At 38.1% G+C, this 14,056-nt stretch overlaps 1 protein-coding gene across 1 annotated transcript; it reads right to left on the bottom strand.

The window, feature by feature from the left end:
* Positions 1–686: 686 nt before the first annotated feature.
* On the bottom strand, positions 687–13,164 carry LOC108674316 (glutamate receptor ionotropic, kainate glr-3-like). The gene is made up of 9 exons (XM_018162254.1): positions 13,087–13,164; positions 10,930–11,088; positions 5,615–5,703; positions 5,075–5,145; positions 4,641–4,858; positions 3,765–3,923; positions 1,859–1,962; positions 1,088–1,251; positions 687–838 (listed from the first exon to the last, which is right to left on the bottom strand). The coding sequence occupies exons 1-9, from the start codon at positions 13,162–13,164 to the stop codon at positions 687–689; spliced, it is 1,194 nt and encodes a 397-aa protein (XP_018017743.1).
* Between the last annotated feature and the right edge of the window lie 892 nt (positions 13,165–14,056).

Below are 14,056 nucleotides of genomic sequence, written 5' to 3'. Positions count from 1 at the left end.
GTAATGAATCATACTAAAAAATCGATGCAGATAGGTGTTTGTATATATGTAGTGAAATGACAAATTCGTTTCAGCCTCAATTTTAAAGGAATTTTAAAAGAACTTTCACGCGAATGTTCTCTCTTATGGCTTGCTGATCAATACAGTGGATAGTGCCGATTAGAATGTTTCTTTCGTATTAATAATTTGTCACTTCTCTAATGAAGTGACTCACTGAAGTGAGTCTCTAATTTTGCATATGCCATAGTTGCCTACGGGCATAGGCAAAAGTAGCAAGGCAAAACAGTAATACATTGTAATTTTGATTTGTGACATGTGCAAGATTACCAGCTCGATCTTAGATCATCTTTTTTTTCACAGCTTCGTTATGTCTCAAAATAACTAGTTTCTTTTTCGAAATAGATATTTGGCGGAGTCTGACTCAATTCTTAAAATAACAAATTCTAATTTTTTCGGTCTGTAATTCCGTAACTTGGTGATGGCTCGCATGAAGACCGGAGATTATTTTATAATTTCCAAAACACATTGAATGGAAATAAAATCTCTGGATAACAGTGACACGGAAACATAGGTGCATGGCAGCATGTTCCTGCCGGGTTACTGAATGGTGAAAACAATAAACATCACCTATAGACCACACGAGCGACCTTCTGGTTGATGAGATACCAACGGAAGTTCGTTCGGAATCAAAACGAGCTGCGTCCATCATTCGAGACGACATTCGAGGCGTCATTTTCTTTGCTGTCAAATTTCTGCATCCTTTTCTTCGAAGTAGCTGTTGTGTGGCAGCGTCCTACGATTACTTCAGCCATAAAAACGACCATTGCCATTAAGGATCCTGTATGAAGAAAATTCATAACAACTACATAATGAGAATAACAGATACGAATGAAATAAAAGTAGGTATTCATTAAAACTTCGGTAAATTACGGGATGCAATTGTTTGAAAAATAATGTACTCGTATCATAAATATATACGAACATTTCATATTGGTCTCAAATTATTTCAAATACAATAATATTTATCTCGGTTTAAATTTTATTTGTAATTCTGTAAGTGTAACAAATAAACAGAAAAAATCCTGACCTGCACCGAAAAGTGCGAAGACTCCCAAAAAATCCTCGAGACCCAACGATCGCATACGGTTCATGGTGCGTTCGGTCTTTACAGGATTGACACAAAGAGTCGACTTCGCGTACGTATCTTTCAGCAACTTATTTATGATGCCAAATTCGTTCAAGCCCCGCAGCCTGCATGCGAAAAAGTAAAAACATTATTGAACAACTTACCAATTGTCCAGAGACCTATTTCAGCATAAAAACGCGTAAGTGATATAGGACTACGTTGCACCTCGCGTGGGTTAATAAATCTGTATCTGATGAATTATTTACAAGGAAAAATAGTTAGTTTCCGTACTCAAATATTCTATGAATAACTTCAGTGCGTAGAACCAACTGATCAGACAGATCGTAGGCTGGCAACTATATACTGCGCCTCAGACGCGCTCGATGAGCTCGCAGATGGTTCTATTGTATAGATGGTTCTATTGTGTATATACTCGTAAATTCTTTGGACAAAACGAAAGCACCATTGATTAATGATGATCTCAATGAATCCACAATGATCTTTAAGAGGCTTAACATTGGAATTTAGTTTGAAGTGAGGCTTCTGAATTGTACATTTAGAGTGGGGTCACTAATATTGAAATATTTGAGCACACCATTTAAGATTTTTCAAATTTACTTCAACTAGAATGCCATGCATGCATTTAATAGCCTGCATCATCGCGTTCAAACCTATTATTAATTCAAGTGCATGATTAACTGGTGAAGTGATGAAAAAATTTTAATAACTCACGCTTTGTCGATGGGTGCCTTCCAGGGTGAGTTCTTGGGAAAGCCCCACGCCTGACTGACACCGAGCAGCGTGCCTGGTGCCACAGTGAGCATGCAGCGCTTGTGCTGCACAATCGTAAAAGAATTAAGCATTGTTCTTGTATGGTTATATCGACACTATTTACGACATGACAGCTCATTAAAATGAATATTTCAATGCCATTGAGAATCGTATAAAAAAGAACACTACGCGCCATATATATTCACATAATTTGATAATCAGATGGCAGATGAACGTAAATGGGCATCTACAATCAAAACAAAATCTCCTCATTCGACGAGTCACAAATTTAAAGGGAAGCTTTCTGGATTCCATTCACTTATCTTTATTAGCTTGTGAACGAAGATGAGGCATCTCGTGCACTATTGGAAGTTTATTTTTGATGATAGTTCAACAATGAGCACTACAGTTTCTCATTGCATGTCCTACATGGCGGAGAATACTTGAAAAATAAGAAAAACTTACTCTTTCTACGTTGAAGTTATTCATAGGGCAACATGGGGCAGCGCGCCCCCCCCTTTTTAAACTAATATTTTGATGAAGTTTTAATTGATACGAGGTGGTTCTTTGTTTTGTTTAAAGGAATGTATGAGGGAACTAATGAGGAATGTATGATGGGAATTAGACGTCTATAGAGTCATTCAATTTTTAATGAAACACTATTTTGTAAAAAGTGTCAAAATGGGCCCATTGCCCCACCCCTGGGGCAATGGGCCCATGGGCTTGGGGCAAGGCGCCCACCCTTGGTCCCTTTACCACAATTGCATATTTTTTGTTAAAAAATGATAAAGCAACACTTTACAGTTAAAAATAAGAAAAATGTAATAAAAAATATGACATTCATTCATATATTAACAACTCAAAAAATCATATTCTTAACTTGAAAAAAATATACTCTTGGCTTAAAAAATCTATCACTGACATGAATAAAAATATTTCATTGACATAAAAAGATATGTATCCTTGACTTGAAAAATATATCTTTGCGATAAAAAATTTGTCCTTGACATGAAAAAATGTATCCTTGACTAGAAAAAATATATTTACTTGATCAGAAAAAAACTTCGTTCCAGTTTCGTCCATAATCCAGATATTATGTGCAGAGAATTCGTACGTAATCGTGATTTCAGCCAACACCATAAAAACTCATCAACTTTTGGCTCATTTGTGTTGACTGAAATTAACTTTTGGCAAGGCAAGAGTCAATAACTCGATAAGGGGTCATAAATACGCATAACTAGAAACTAAACCTGCTGCCTTGAGGTGGCACATCAAAAAACATGCAATATGAAGTGTGATTTGTAATTCAAAAAGCTGGTCATAGTTTTGAAAAAGTCATTGAGACAAATCTAATGATGTATAACACAAGACTTCACCATGGGCGCTTTGCCCCGTGACACGCGTGGGCCCGTTGCCCCACTAGGTATCATTTCAATTTATATCGTGTCAACATTTCATTTGATAAGCTAATAGTCTAAACTTGATCTCAAAATTATCCGTATAAATATTACTTTCAAAATATAATTCACAGTAATTTCAAAAGCTTCATCTACAGCTACCAAAAACAACTTTAGTTAGCAGCCAAAAATTTTTATTTGGGCCAAAACTGTAATTCACAAATAACTTAATAACGCAAACACTTAGCAAAACGTAAATCCGTACACTTCTCCCCAGTAAAACTGTCGACCGGCGGTAGAGAACACGGACCAATATCTGCCATACTTAGCGAGACACCCGCTATGGGCCATGACCAGCAGTGGGCTCGCTGCCCCATGTTACCCTACTTGTGGTTTCCGAAATATGAAAGAGCCGATCAGAACATATAAGACGAATGTATTGAATGATTAACAGCGAATTGATTATTTACTTCAACGAATCTTTTGTCCATGGTCGCGAGGATTGGGATGCGGAAGGTGATGAATGCGTATTCGTTCCGCATGACCGCGCCGAAAACCTCAACAGGATCAGCCGCCGTACCCGCGCTTCTTCGCCATAGTTTACCCAGTAGTGTTTCTGGGGCTGAGTTCTGCAGGACAATTCAAAGATATGCGCATGTTTGAAGGTTGTGTTCATTCTGCTCTAACTAAAGATAAAAATCATTGCAATATTTTTACGGTTATCGCAAAATCTGACTAATGTGTTTACTGGAAGAACCCTAATGTGTTGAACAAATTTGCAATTTTAATTTAATTTATGTAGCATAGCCTAATTAATGTAATTTTTTGTAATGTGATTGAAATTTAATTAATGCAATTGTTTAATTGTTATTGTTTGTAATAATTTTAAGTAATTGTAGTACTTGTAAGTAATTGTTGTAAGTGTAATAAATTGTAGTAGTTGCAAGTAATTGTAGTTTTTACAAGTAATTGTAAGATATATTTCTATTAAATGTAAGTAATTGTAGTGATTGTGAGTAATTTGTCTAAGTAATTTTTTCTGATGTTATGTTTTTTTTTTCTGCTGAAACACTAAAAATGAAATAAGGCATTATTTACTTAACGCAATTAAGGCATTATTTACTACACGCAACATGAATCTGGCTTTCAGTTTATAGCAAATCAGTTTTTTTAAGAAAAAGATTTCGCTAATCACTTACGCAGAGGGCGAGTTAAATATGCACAATATGCTGGAAATTAAATAATCGCATTTCAATTTAAGTGCCAAATAATTCGCTCGGATTAAGAACTATGTTCTGGAATTTGTGCGAACGAGCATTTACGCGCGTGAGTTCCACGTTATTTACATGCGATGCTTCAACGAAGATGGAGGCAGCCGGCAATTTATAAGGTATTTTCTTCTGGTTGACGAGCTGTTCGAAGTTTGTGAAGGGGATGTTGACCACAGGCGCTACCAACATGGACATCAAGTTGGACTTGTAGACACAAGTCAAAACAAATGAAGCCCAAAGCCACATAACAAGAAGTATCGACGACTGCGCCTTCCGTGCATTCAAGTCTTGTGCTGGAAAAATTGAAATTGTCATACAAATTCCGAATGTTAAAAGAGCTTTAATATGATTAATTTCCTGCCCTTCAGCTCACAATATCTACGATCGATCGATTTATCATCTTAGTCATTCGCATTGCTCAAGGATAAAAAGGCAAATTAAAGAATAAATTAAATAAGGAGAATTGAAAAATTATCGTTAAAATGGGTTTCATTTCAATAGAAACTGACTCTGAGATAGCAGCACCCTCACGGTGACCATCAGCTGGGATAATAAATTTCCCCTCTGATCCTTCTTGTGTCTGTAAAAAATAATTAAAATATAGCGGAAGCTTTAGAGAAATATTGGTACTTGAAGGTAACGTCGTATGGGATTACATTAAAAGTTGAGCAAGAACATCATATGCCCAAAAGTCCGTTCGACTGAATGACATAAATTTTGTCAACGGAAAGATGAACATATGCGCATCCTAATTTTTAGATGATGCTTTTTACAGAGCTGTAAGAATTTTCAGGTCCTGTTTCATTTATGTCAAAAATATTCTCACATCGGACACGAAAGCATTATTGCAGAAGCCTGCTGTCTTCTAAACTTTCTTTGCTTAGATCTTGGGAAGGAGTAGGTTTCAGGGCAGCAAATCAGAGAATTATTATTTCCGGTTGCTAGGCAATATATTGAATGATATGCGTTGGGTATAAGAATAATAAGTTTCGGACGACATGCGACATGAGATTCACAGGTTATCAATGCTATTACAATTATTGACTTACGGGCCGAGTTTCAGCTTGCGCCTGAGATATTCATGCGCGGCCAGAGCGAGGCTTGTCACCAGGATGCTGGAGAAGACCACCATCCAAACCTGATTAAGGAGGAATTAAACCACCGAGGCTGAGAACTTGAATTGGGTATAATAAAAAATTCTAGTTTGGATATAAAAAACACTTATCAGTCACAAATTTTTTAGTGTTAGAAGCCTAATACCATGTAGACTATTTGAGCGAATGTCCACAAACCACACCGGTCGCGTCAGGATACTGCTAATGTCAGAAATTATGTTTTTGGTGGTGTGATCTTGATATTCCGAGTAACAGGAGTTCTATTTAATAATTGGAACTTTACTCTAAACCAGCTGGTTAGCCCGGTTTTACCCGAAATAGATAAACATCGTAATTTGAGAATCCTCTTTTTCCCAATCCCATACTCGCCAAATCGGTAATCTTGTGAGTAGAGTAGGAATTAGACTGTTAATTAGGATGTGATTTGTGAGAGAATGCGATTAGCAAGATATTCATGTTCATGGGGAAAAAACCTTGGATTGTTTAGGGTAAAAATCAAAGCGACGCTATGCTTCGGGTTGCGGGGGTATATAAGTAGCGCGGCTTCTGTCAGGAGTCCATTTGAAGTCGCAAGCCAGGCAGTAAAGTAGCTTTCACACAAGGCGGCAAATACCGCGTGCAGTATTTACAGCGAAATCTTTTGCACGAGGCGGTTATTAACGCTGGAATTTATGTCTTTCAGTGCTGTTCTCCGCAAGTGGTCCTGACTGTGTCTAATAATGGCTGCTCAGAGCAAAGAAAAGAAGGATCTCCTTTTATACATGCTGTATAAAAGACAGCAAAGGAAAAAAAGAAGGCGGTGCTAGATTCACAATATAGTAAATTTAAAGCTGCAAGAAGGAGAATTTGCCACACTGTTTGGCCATTCATTAACAAGAAGAAATAAGTTTGATTATCCTTACCTCTTTTAGTAGCTGGAGCTGCGCACTGCCTGCATAAACCCTCGCCGGGACGCAGCCGTAGACCACAAATTTAATTTAACTCTTAAATAAGCACTGGAGCCAACACCTAGCTTCACCATGCATTAACTTTACTCAGCTTCAGAACTAGAAGCCGCAGACTATGCTTGAACACCGTAATCTAGACAAGCGACACACTGCAGAAAGATATTAGCGTCGTAGACCTTCAGCCACTGCTTAAGCATGCTCGCTCATAAGCTGGCAGTTCCCCATCCGGCTGTACCTAATCTGGCCTAACATATTCACGCTGTCCCGACTCACAACCTTCTTGCAGCCAATGACTGGCTCTACCAGCGCACTTGAGCCGCCTTTCTAACTTCTTGCAGCCAATTAGGTTAGGTTTGGTCCGCTCGGGTTTGTTTTGGGTAGAGAAAGGTTGCAGCTCGTATAATTTAGGCCTGAAGAGGTTAGGTCTGAAGAGGTTAGGCCTGACGACCCACTGTCTGTTACACGAGAAACTTACGCTTACGAACGACGGAATTTACAAGTGCAAGCCAGAAGAAGCTTTGCAAAAGGATTTCGAAGATACCCGCGAACGATCCTCTATACGACTCGAGTTGATCAGCTAATGGTGAGAGAACTACTCGACAGTCCACGTTCCAGCATCGTTCCGATTCAGCAGTTTTTTTGGATCTCCAGTCTCGGAATTAACTCCACCAAAGTTCGAGATTCTGCGCCAGCACAGCCGCATTACGAACACCACAGAGTAGACGCCAACGCATGATTCACCATGGCCAACACGATGATTCACACAAGGATCCACTAATAACTGCGACGGAGTCAACCAGCCCTCAGTGTCAAGCATTGGGGTATGCCGAAAGCGGTCCTCGCCCAAGACTGAGGTTTCCGGGTCTGCGCAGAGCTCGTACAGCTTCGCCATTTCACGTCGCCAAGGGCGTGACTTGATAAACAGGGAAGACTAACACAAGGAAATGTTTATGAACATATCGCAATGAAAGAGATTATCTTTCAACAAGTAAGACATCAATGAAAAAATATCCAGGACGAATTGTATCAAAATTGTCACCTGACACGAATACCTCGCTCTCAGATTTCGCCGCAGTCTGACTACCAGCCTTAAGTTAAACAGTTCTTTTATTTGACGCTGTCCAATTTATTCTCTTAGGCCTGTGTCTGATTTATTATTTCAGTGTTATTACCATTGACAATTAGTCTGTCTGATTTGTTATAATATAGGTCGTATAACTCGTATTAAATCTTTCCATGTGTTGTCATTCTTCCTGTTGTTAATTCGAGATTGCCGGATCAAGAGAACTTACAACGTGCCTTTTCTGGGTCGCCTGCCGAAGACCACCACTGCCCTGGATGTAATGGACCATCATGATTCCTGCCTTCCGGGACGTAACCTTCAGCACTTCAAGCCGTCCGTATCGGGTCGCCTGCCGAAGACCACCACTGCCCTGGATGTAATGGACCATCATGATTCCTGCCTTCCGGAACGTAGCCACCAACACTTCAAGCCGTCCGTATCTAGGCCGTGGGTCGAACCAGCCCTCGGTCGAACTGCCATACGTCGAAGGACGATAAATTTTGGAAGAGAACTATGCTATCTGAAACCTAACCTCAGATGCGGTGAACGTAAAATTACGCAATTTAACGATGCCTGGAAGTCATATTCGATCCGCGGCCTGGAGGTGCACGGCAGGTGGTGGTCAAGGCCGGAAGAGGACAAAGCCGAGTGGTGCACGGCTGATTGGTGTAGGTCCGGAGAGATCCAAGGCGTTCGATTCAGGGCTTATTGGTGCACAAAATTGGTGGTGCACGGCTGCGCTCCTCCTTTACTGACCACTACGGGACCGAACTGACAGTAATAAATACCTGCAACAGTAACGTAACATAAAACTAAAAAGTAAAAAACTCCGATTGATAAACGTAATCCCTTTAATCCCTCGAACTCAGTTAGTATTTTGAGACAAAAGTGTAACGAAGAAAGGCCCGTTCAGATCCACACTTAGTATATACACATGGCGAATTAAAAATAAAATTTAATTTTCAAATTCAACCTTCCACTTCATTTCCCAAAGTCACACGATTCCACCCTTAGGAATAAAATCATTCGGCAATATGCTAACACTATATATACGAATTATGGGTAGTATGCGCCCAGACTGTCCTATACGATATACATACAGTATATAAGGTGCCAGACTTCAAACATAAACAACAACACACTAACTTTGACAAATGTACACGAATTTTAACATAACTATAATATTTTCTGCTTTAAAATGTTAAATTTGCTTCCAATTAACGGTAACGAATGGTTTATACTTTATGGCTTTATAATTCATATATTACTTCAGTTTGAAAACCATTATGATAAGGAATATGACAAAAGTCTTTTTATTACAAAATCTTGAGGAACATCTATCCCAAGTAACGCCGAGTTCACCAGCTATTTAAAAATAATGCGGCTCAATGCTGGCGCATAAGTAAAATTATCGATCTATGTTTTTCTTTACAGATGTAATATTACCTGAGTAAATTATTCACACCGTTTGGTATTTACTGAACCACATTAAAGGACAGAGATGGCTCATTTGCGGACTGGAACACAATTAAAGTTATCCAAAAACAATACCACTATGACTGTCCCTGTAATTGGGATGAGCTTAGCTCATATGTTATACGAGAGAGCGAAATTCGTTCAAACAAATTGTTGCTTCTAATGAATTTTATACCGTTTTATTGCTACGCATATTTAGGTATCATTAGCTCTAGCAGGAGCAAACTCCAGTGCAATTATTGTTGAAGGAAATAGATTTATTGCTGTATATAGGATTTTTAAGTTGCAATGTATTAGGGTTGGGATTTTGTTTTTTCATTCTCAGTTTTCAATCACCTTAGCCGTGACCTCCAGCAGTATTTTGTTTTGTCTATCATTGTGTCTAGTGTTCCTGCCGTGGAGGTACGTTAATCGATAGCTCTGTGATTATATTTGTGACTTCAATTTTAGAAGTAAATCGTTTCGTCTTGTATTTATTATTTGTGCGTGTTGATTTGTTTATTAGATATTCATATTCTCTAGTTAGGTATTTCAAGTGTTATTTTTGTTGAGCTAGTTCCAGGAAGGACTCGATATTTGGACTCCATTATTGAACTTTTGGATTAAATGGGAAGAGATTGAAACGCACGGTTAGAGTTAGGTTTGGTTAGGGCGTTACCTATGTTGTATTTTGTTTATTTGTTCATCTCTAATTATGTTTACATTCGACCGTTTATTTATTGAAAATCCTTGATCTAGAAAAGATGAGTGAATAGCGATCACGTGCTATGTGTCGGGGAACGCTTGTTCGTGGAGAGATTAGAAGCTCCCCAACATTATTTAACATTTATTTTAGAAATAGATTGAAGAAAACGTGTGAAAAGCTCTAGTTATCCATTGATGACTGCATTAAGGAGACCGTTTATATTTTGATCGGAAATCAGCCTTCAAGAATAACCGCAATATTTAAAGTTTTAAAAATTCTATGAAGCTTTGGATCAATGAATTCCATAAGAACCAGCACCAGGGGCCACGGTTATAAACTATAAAAACTGCGTTGTAACACATCATATATGCGATAACATTTCTTCTCGTTTCGAGTCACCGACATGTGGAACAGCCTCCCTGATCGATAGCATCGTTGACGCACCGAGTATGAACGCCTTCAAGAACAGACTAAACGAAGCTATGCAGGAGCAAATGTTCAGTCTTGAAATGCCTAGCACCTTACGAGCCTTGCAATAAGTCCAGCAGCTATATCAATCAAGTTATGGAAAGATCGGGTTCAAAAGGCCAGATCCCTTGTGTAATCAAGTCACGAAAAGTACAAGAATCGGCAACAGGCCATGTACCTATTTCTTCAGTGCATACACTTCTATTATATTTGTGAATGCTAGTTTCGAAAAAACAAAGTGTCGAAAGTTTCGGTAAACTCACAACAGATTTCCGTTTAACATAATTCAACCACTTTTATTCAATTGACAGTCAGTAATGAAGTAATGGGATACATGCATCCTAAATTCTTCATCAAATTAAATAAATAATTCTTCCTCAAATAAGTCTTTTTCAATGGAAAATGTTTTCATATAATTTCTGGGTGAATTTCTTTGGAGTTCACAGCTCTCTTTATTTAGAATGAATAATTTGTTGTTTTAAATGACCATGAGAGGTCATCTTTCTGGTTTAAGTTTTGGTGTGGCTCATTTTCAATGCACTCAAAGTTTAATATTAAATGCTATTCAATTATTATTCGAAGTAACATATGAGAATTCATCAATACTCACGGGAAACGAGAAAGGCCTGAGGAAGCCAGCAACGTCGGGCTCAAGCTGAGGGTAAGCGTAGAGCACCGCATGCTCGTCCACGTCCGCGTAGCCGCTGAAGTCGATCGCCTGATAGCGGCTGAGCGAGACCGCGATGGGGCTCAGGCTAAACGCCGCTTTCTGAACAATCTCGTTTGTTCACAAATTTTGAAATTTGCAGCAGAAACAGCGTTGTTCTATAACACTGCGTACCGCTCTCTGAACAAAATTATTTGTTCACAAATTCTGCGTTGTTCTGTTAAAGTGCGAATATAATGAGCGCACACATGAAAATAAATGCTGGTGCATAATTTTTGTGAGATCCTCTTTGAGGAACAGCAGCCATTAAATTTTGCCATCTCACATGATGCATTTCATGAGATGTTGCAGTTCTTGTTGCGCTCGAAACTAATTCAAGTCAACACTGATAGTTCATATAAATAGTGACTCTATCACTAGATAAATGTAACGAACCACGGAATTTCGATTTCTCATTATGCGAGGAAAATTGAAGCTTCATAATCGTGTGTTCCAGCACATTGAATTGTTTCTATTCGAGCAATATTGTTGTCTTTAAGCACCTGGAAATCGCCATAATTCAAATCACACAATACAAAAAACATTGTGGTATAGCATTATATAATCGGGGATATCAGGTATATATTTTTTGGAAGTATCGTATGAAAACGTGGTAATTGACGTTTTTTTTGTTTGTTAGGTTTTCTGGAGATCGTAATTGTACCAAAAAGAGTAATTATTGAGTTAATTAATTAATTTTTCAAATTTAATGTATTTCTGGACTGAAATGATGTTGATGGCTTTGAACATCAGCAGTGAATGTTGAGAGCCGATCTAGTGATCATGAATTCATAACTACTTCAGTGGGATCTTAAATACGACTTCGCAATCCGAAGCAGTCTCTCTTCACCGTCGTTTGAGAGGATGTTGGCGACTTTTTTGCTTCGCAGGACAAGCTTTGCTCATGCGTTAGATTGTCCTAGTCTTTCATTTGGCTTTATTTAACACATATCAGTTATGAAGCCTTGAAGATAGCAGTGATGTCGATATGATAGGAAAAGATGCATTTGTGAGAGTCCATAGTGTTCAGACGATATTATAACCTAGCTGATTATAGGTAGAGCGTTGGAGATTGTATTGAAATTGTACATATTCGTAACAGGTAAACACCCTTGAATCGTGATTATTGATGATTCATCGAACATCGAATAAATATAATACGTTGAAATTATTAAAGAAAGGTAAATTACTTAAATAGTTAAATCAAGTGGATTGATTTTATAGCCGATTTAAAACTTTTTCCATTACTAAGGATCTTACAGAGAGTAAAGTTTGTAGTAGTTATAGATGGTTCATAGAGCACAATGTTGACCCGTAGAAGTTTGCCTAAATAAGAAGAAAGGCAATTAAAGTTGTCAGTGAGAAATCATAGAACGATGATGACTGCGATTTACTGCTGTTGAGTTCAACAGAGATCAACACGAGTTAGTATTACAATAACTTGTTCTGGATCGGACGCGTACGGCCACTCTGGTTATCCTAAGGTCAGAAAAATTTAATGTTCTCCACAGTTATAACTGGAAGACATTAATTGAAAAGTATTGAAAAATATGAAGGAAGTGCCTGATGCCCCATAACAGTTAAAATGAGAGAAACTTCAGGAGTTGAACATCATTTTAATAGGAGAATAGAACAAAACAGAAAAGCTGTAAAAACAAGAGATTGTTTGAATATTTTTGAAGGAAGAAATAGGAATAAACAATATTGATCTCTGTGTCGTTATTTATATTATTCTCTGTCCTAATTAAGCAATTACAAATCTAAAATGTGCTGTTCGATGCTATAATATATCTGAAACTTCAAAATATCTTTTCGCGTTATAAAATTAACTTAAGTTCTCATTAATTTACACTATTGGAAGTACCATAAACCTAGCTAGGAGAATCTTTCTTGAATGAATGAACTTCAGACGTAAAGAAAGAAAGTTTTCGTATCATAACTTGACGTTCCGCAGCCTTTATTAGTTAGTTTAGATTACATTAATTCATCTCAAATAGCGTTTAATTATGAACAACGCTATGAATATGAATATTTTATCAGTTTTTGCTATCGTATATTTACTTGTTCAACCAGCATTCCTATGATGCCAGTCCATGTTCCGTTGGGGAGCTTCGACCCGAAGCGGTTGTAGGGGTCCATAGTCAAGCGGTAGCTGATGCATGCAAAAAACAGTGTCATTTGTTATGTTAAAGTTGCCGAAACATTAACACGTTCATAAAATGTGAAACTAAATGTTTTACCAAGAATTTGCTCACTAATAAATTTTGAATACAGTGCAAATCCTAGCCCTAAAGGCAGATAACAGGTTGGGATTGAGGATATCGACATTTTCTAGTGCCAGGCAGTAGTACATTTTAGATTTAGTATTTACCTAGTGATCAAAATGCACTGTATGTCTAGTATAATTTTCATTCTAAACGGTTTTCAACCCAATTACTGTTTTAAAGATCAAAGTTCTAATATACTGCAAGTATATATGTATATGTTGTGCCGAAATCGAGGAATTGCCGATTCTACGGAATCGGCGGCCAGTTTGCCGAATCTGTAGAATCAGAATTTCGTTGCTGATTCGGAAAATTGGACGTTGAGTTAGAGTTAGAACATAAATTGTCAATGCCGAGGCATTGTAAACGCCACTTCGGCTGGGAATAAAAAACGTGCAGCGTTTGTAGCTGGTAGAATTTACTTAATAAATCCGTGGACGTTGATTTTCGAGGGGTGTTTAAACGAAACCAAACTGCGAGAGATTACAGACACGGTGAAAGTTCATCTGTCTAAGGCGGCTGCAAGGTGAATGAATTCCTACAATACGATAGGCCTAGACGCCGCTAATCCGCCGAGTCAATGGTTCTCTGCACATAAATCGACAGAGTTAGAAAGATTAGGTCAAGTCCGGCACAGTTCCTTTTTATTTAAATATTAAAAAAAGAACTTGGCTGACTGACCTAGCCCCAGATTCCTATAGTATAAAAATGCTGGTTCCACAGATTCGGCAAACTGGCTGCCAATGCCATAGAATCGACAATTCCGT

Source organism: Hyalella azteca, unplaced genomic scaffold, assembly GCF_000764305.2.
Source record: "Hyalella azteca isolate HAZT.00-mixed unplaced genomic scaffold, Hazt_2.0.2 contig4928, whole genome shotgun sequence".
NCBI lineage: Eukaryota > Metazoa > Arthropoda > Malacostraca > Amphipoda > Hyalellidae > Hyalella > Hyalella azteca.
The sequence above is the reverse complement of the archived record's forward strand: the minus strand, read 5'-3'. Positions and strand labels throughout refer to the sequence as shown.

What these genes read in the sequence shown, in the direction of transcription:
- LOC108674316 (XM_018162254.1), bottom strand. Translation starts at nt 13,164, where the DNA reads ATGGACCCCTACAACCGCTTCGGGTCGAAGCTCCCCAACGGAACATGG. An exon ending in TAGGAATGCTGGTTGAACAA is followed by an intron (nt 11,089 to 13,086) that starts GTAAATATACGA and finishes GAGATTGTTCAG; the next exon opens with AAAGCGGCGTTTAGCCTGAG. An exon ending in TCTTCGTTGAAGCATCGCAT is followed by an intron (nt 3,924 to 4,640) that starts GTAAATAACGTG and finishes ATTGTCCTGCAG; the next exon opens with AACTCAGCCCCAGAAACACT.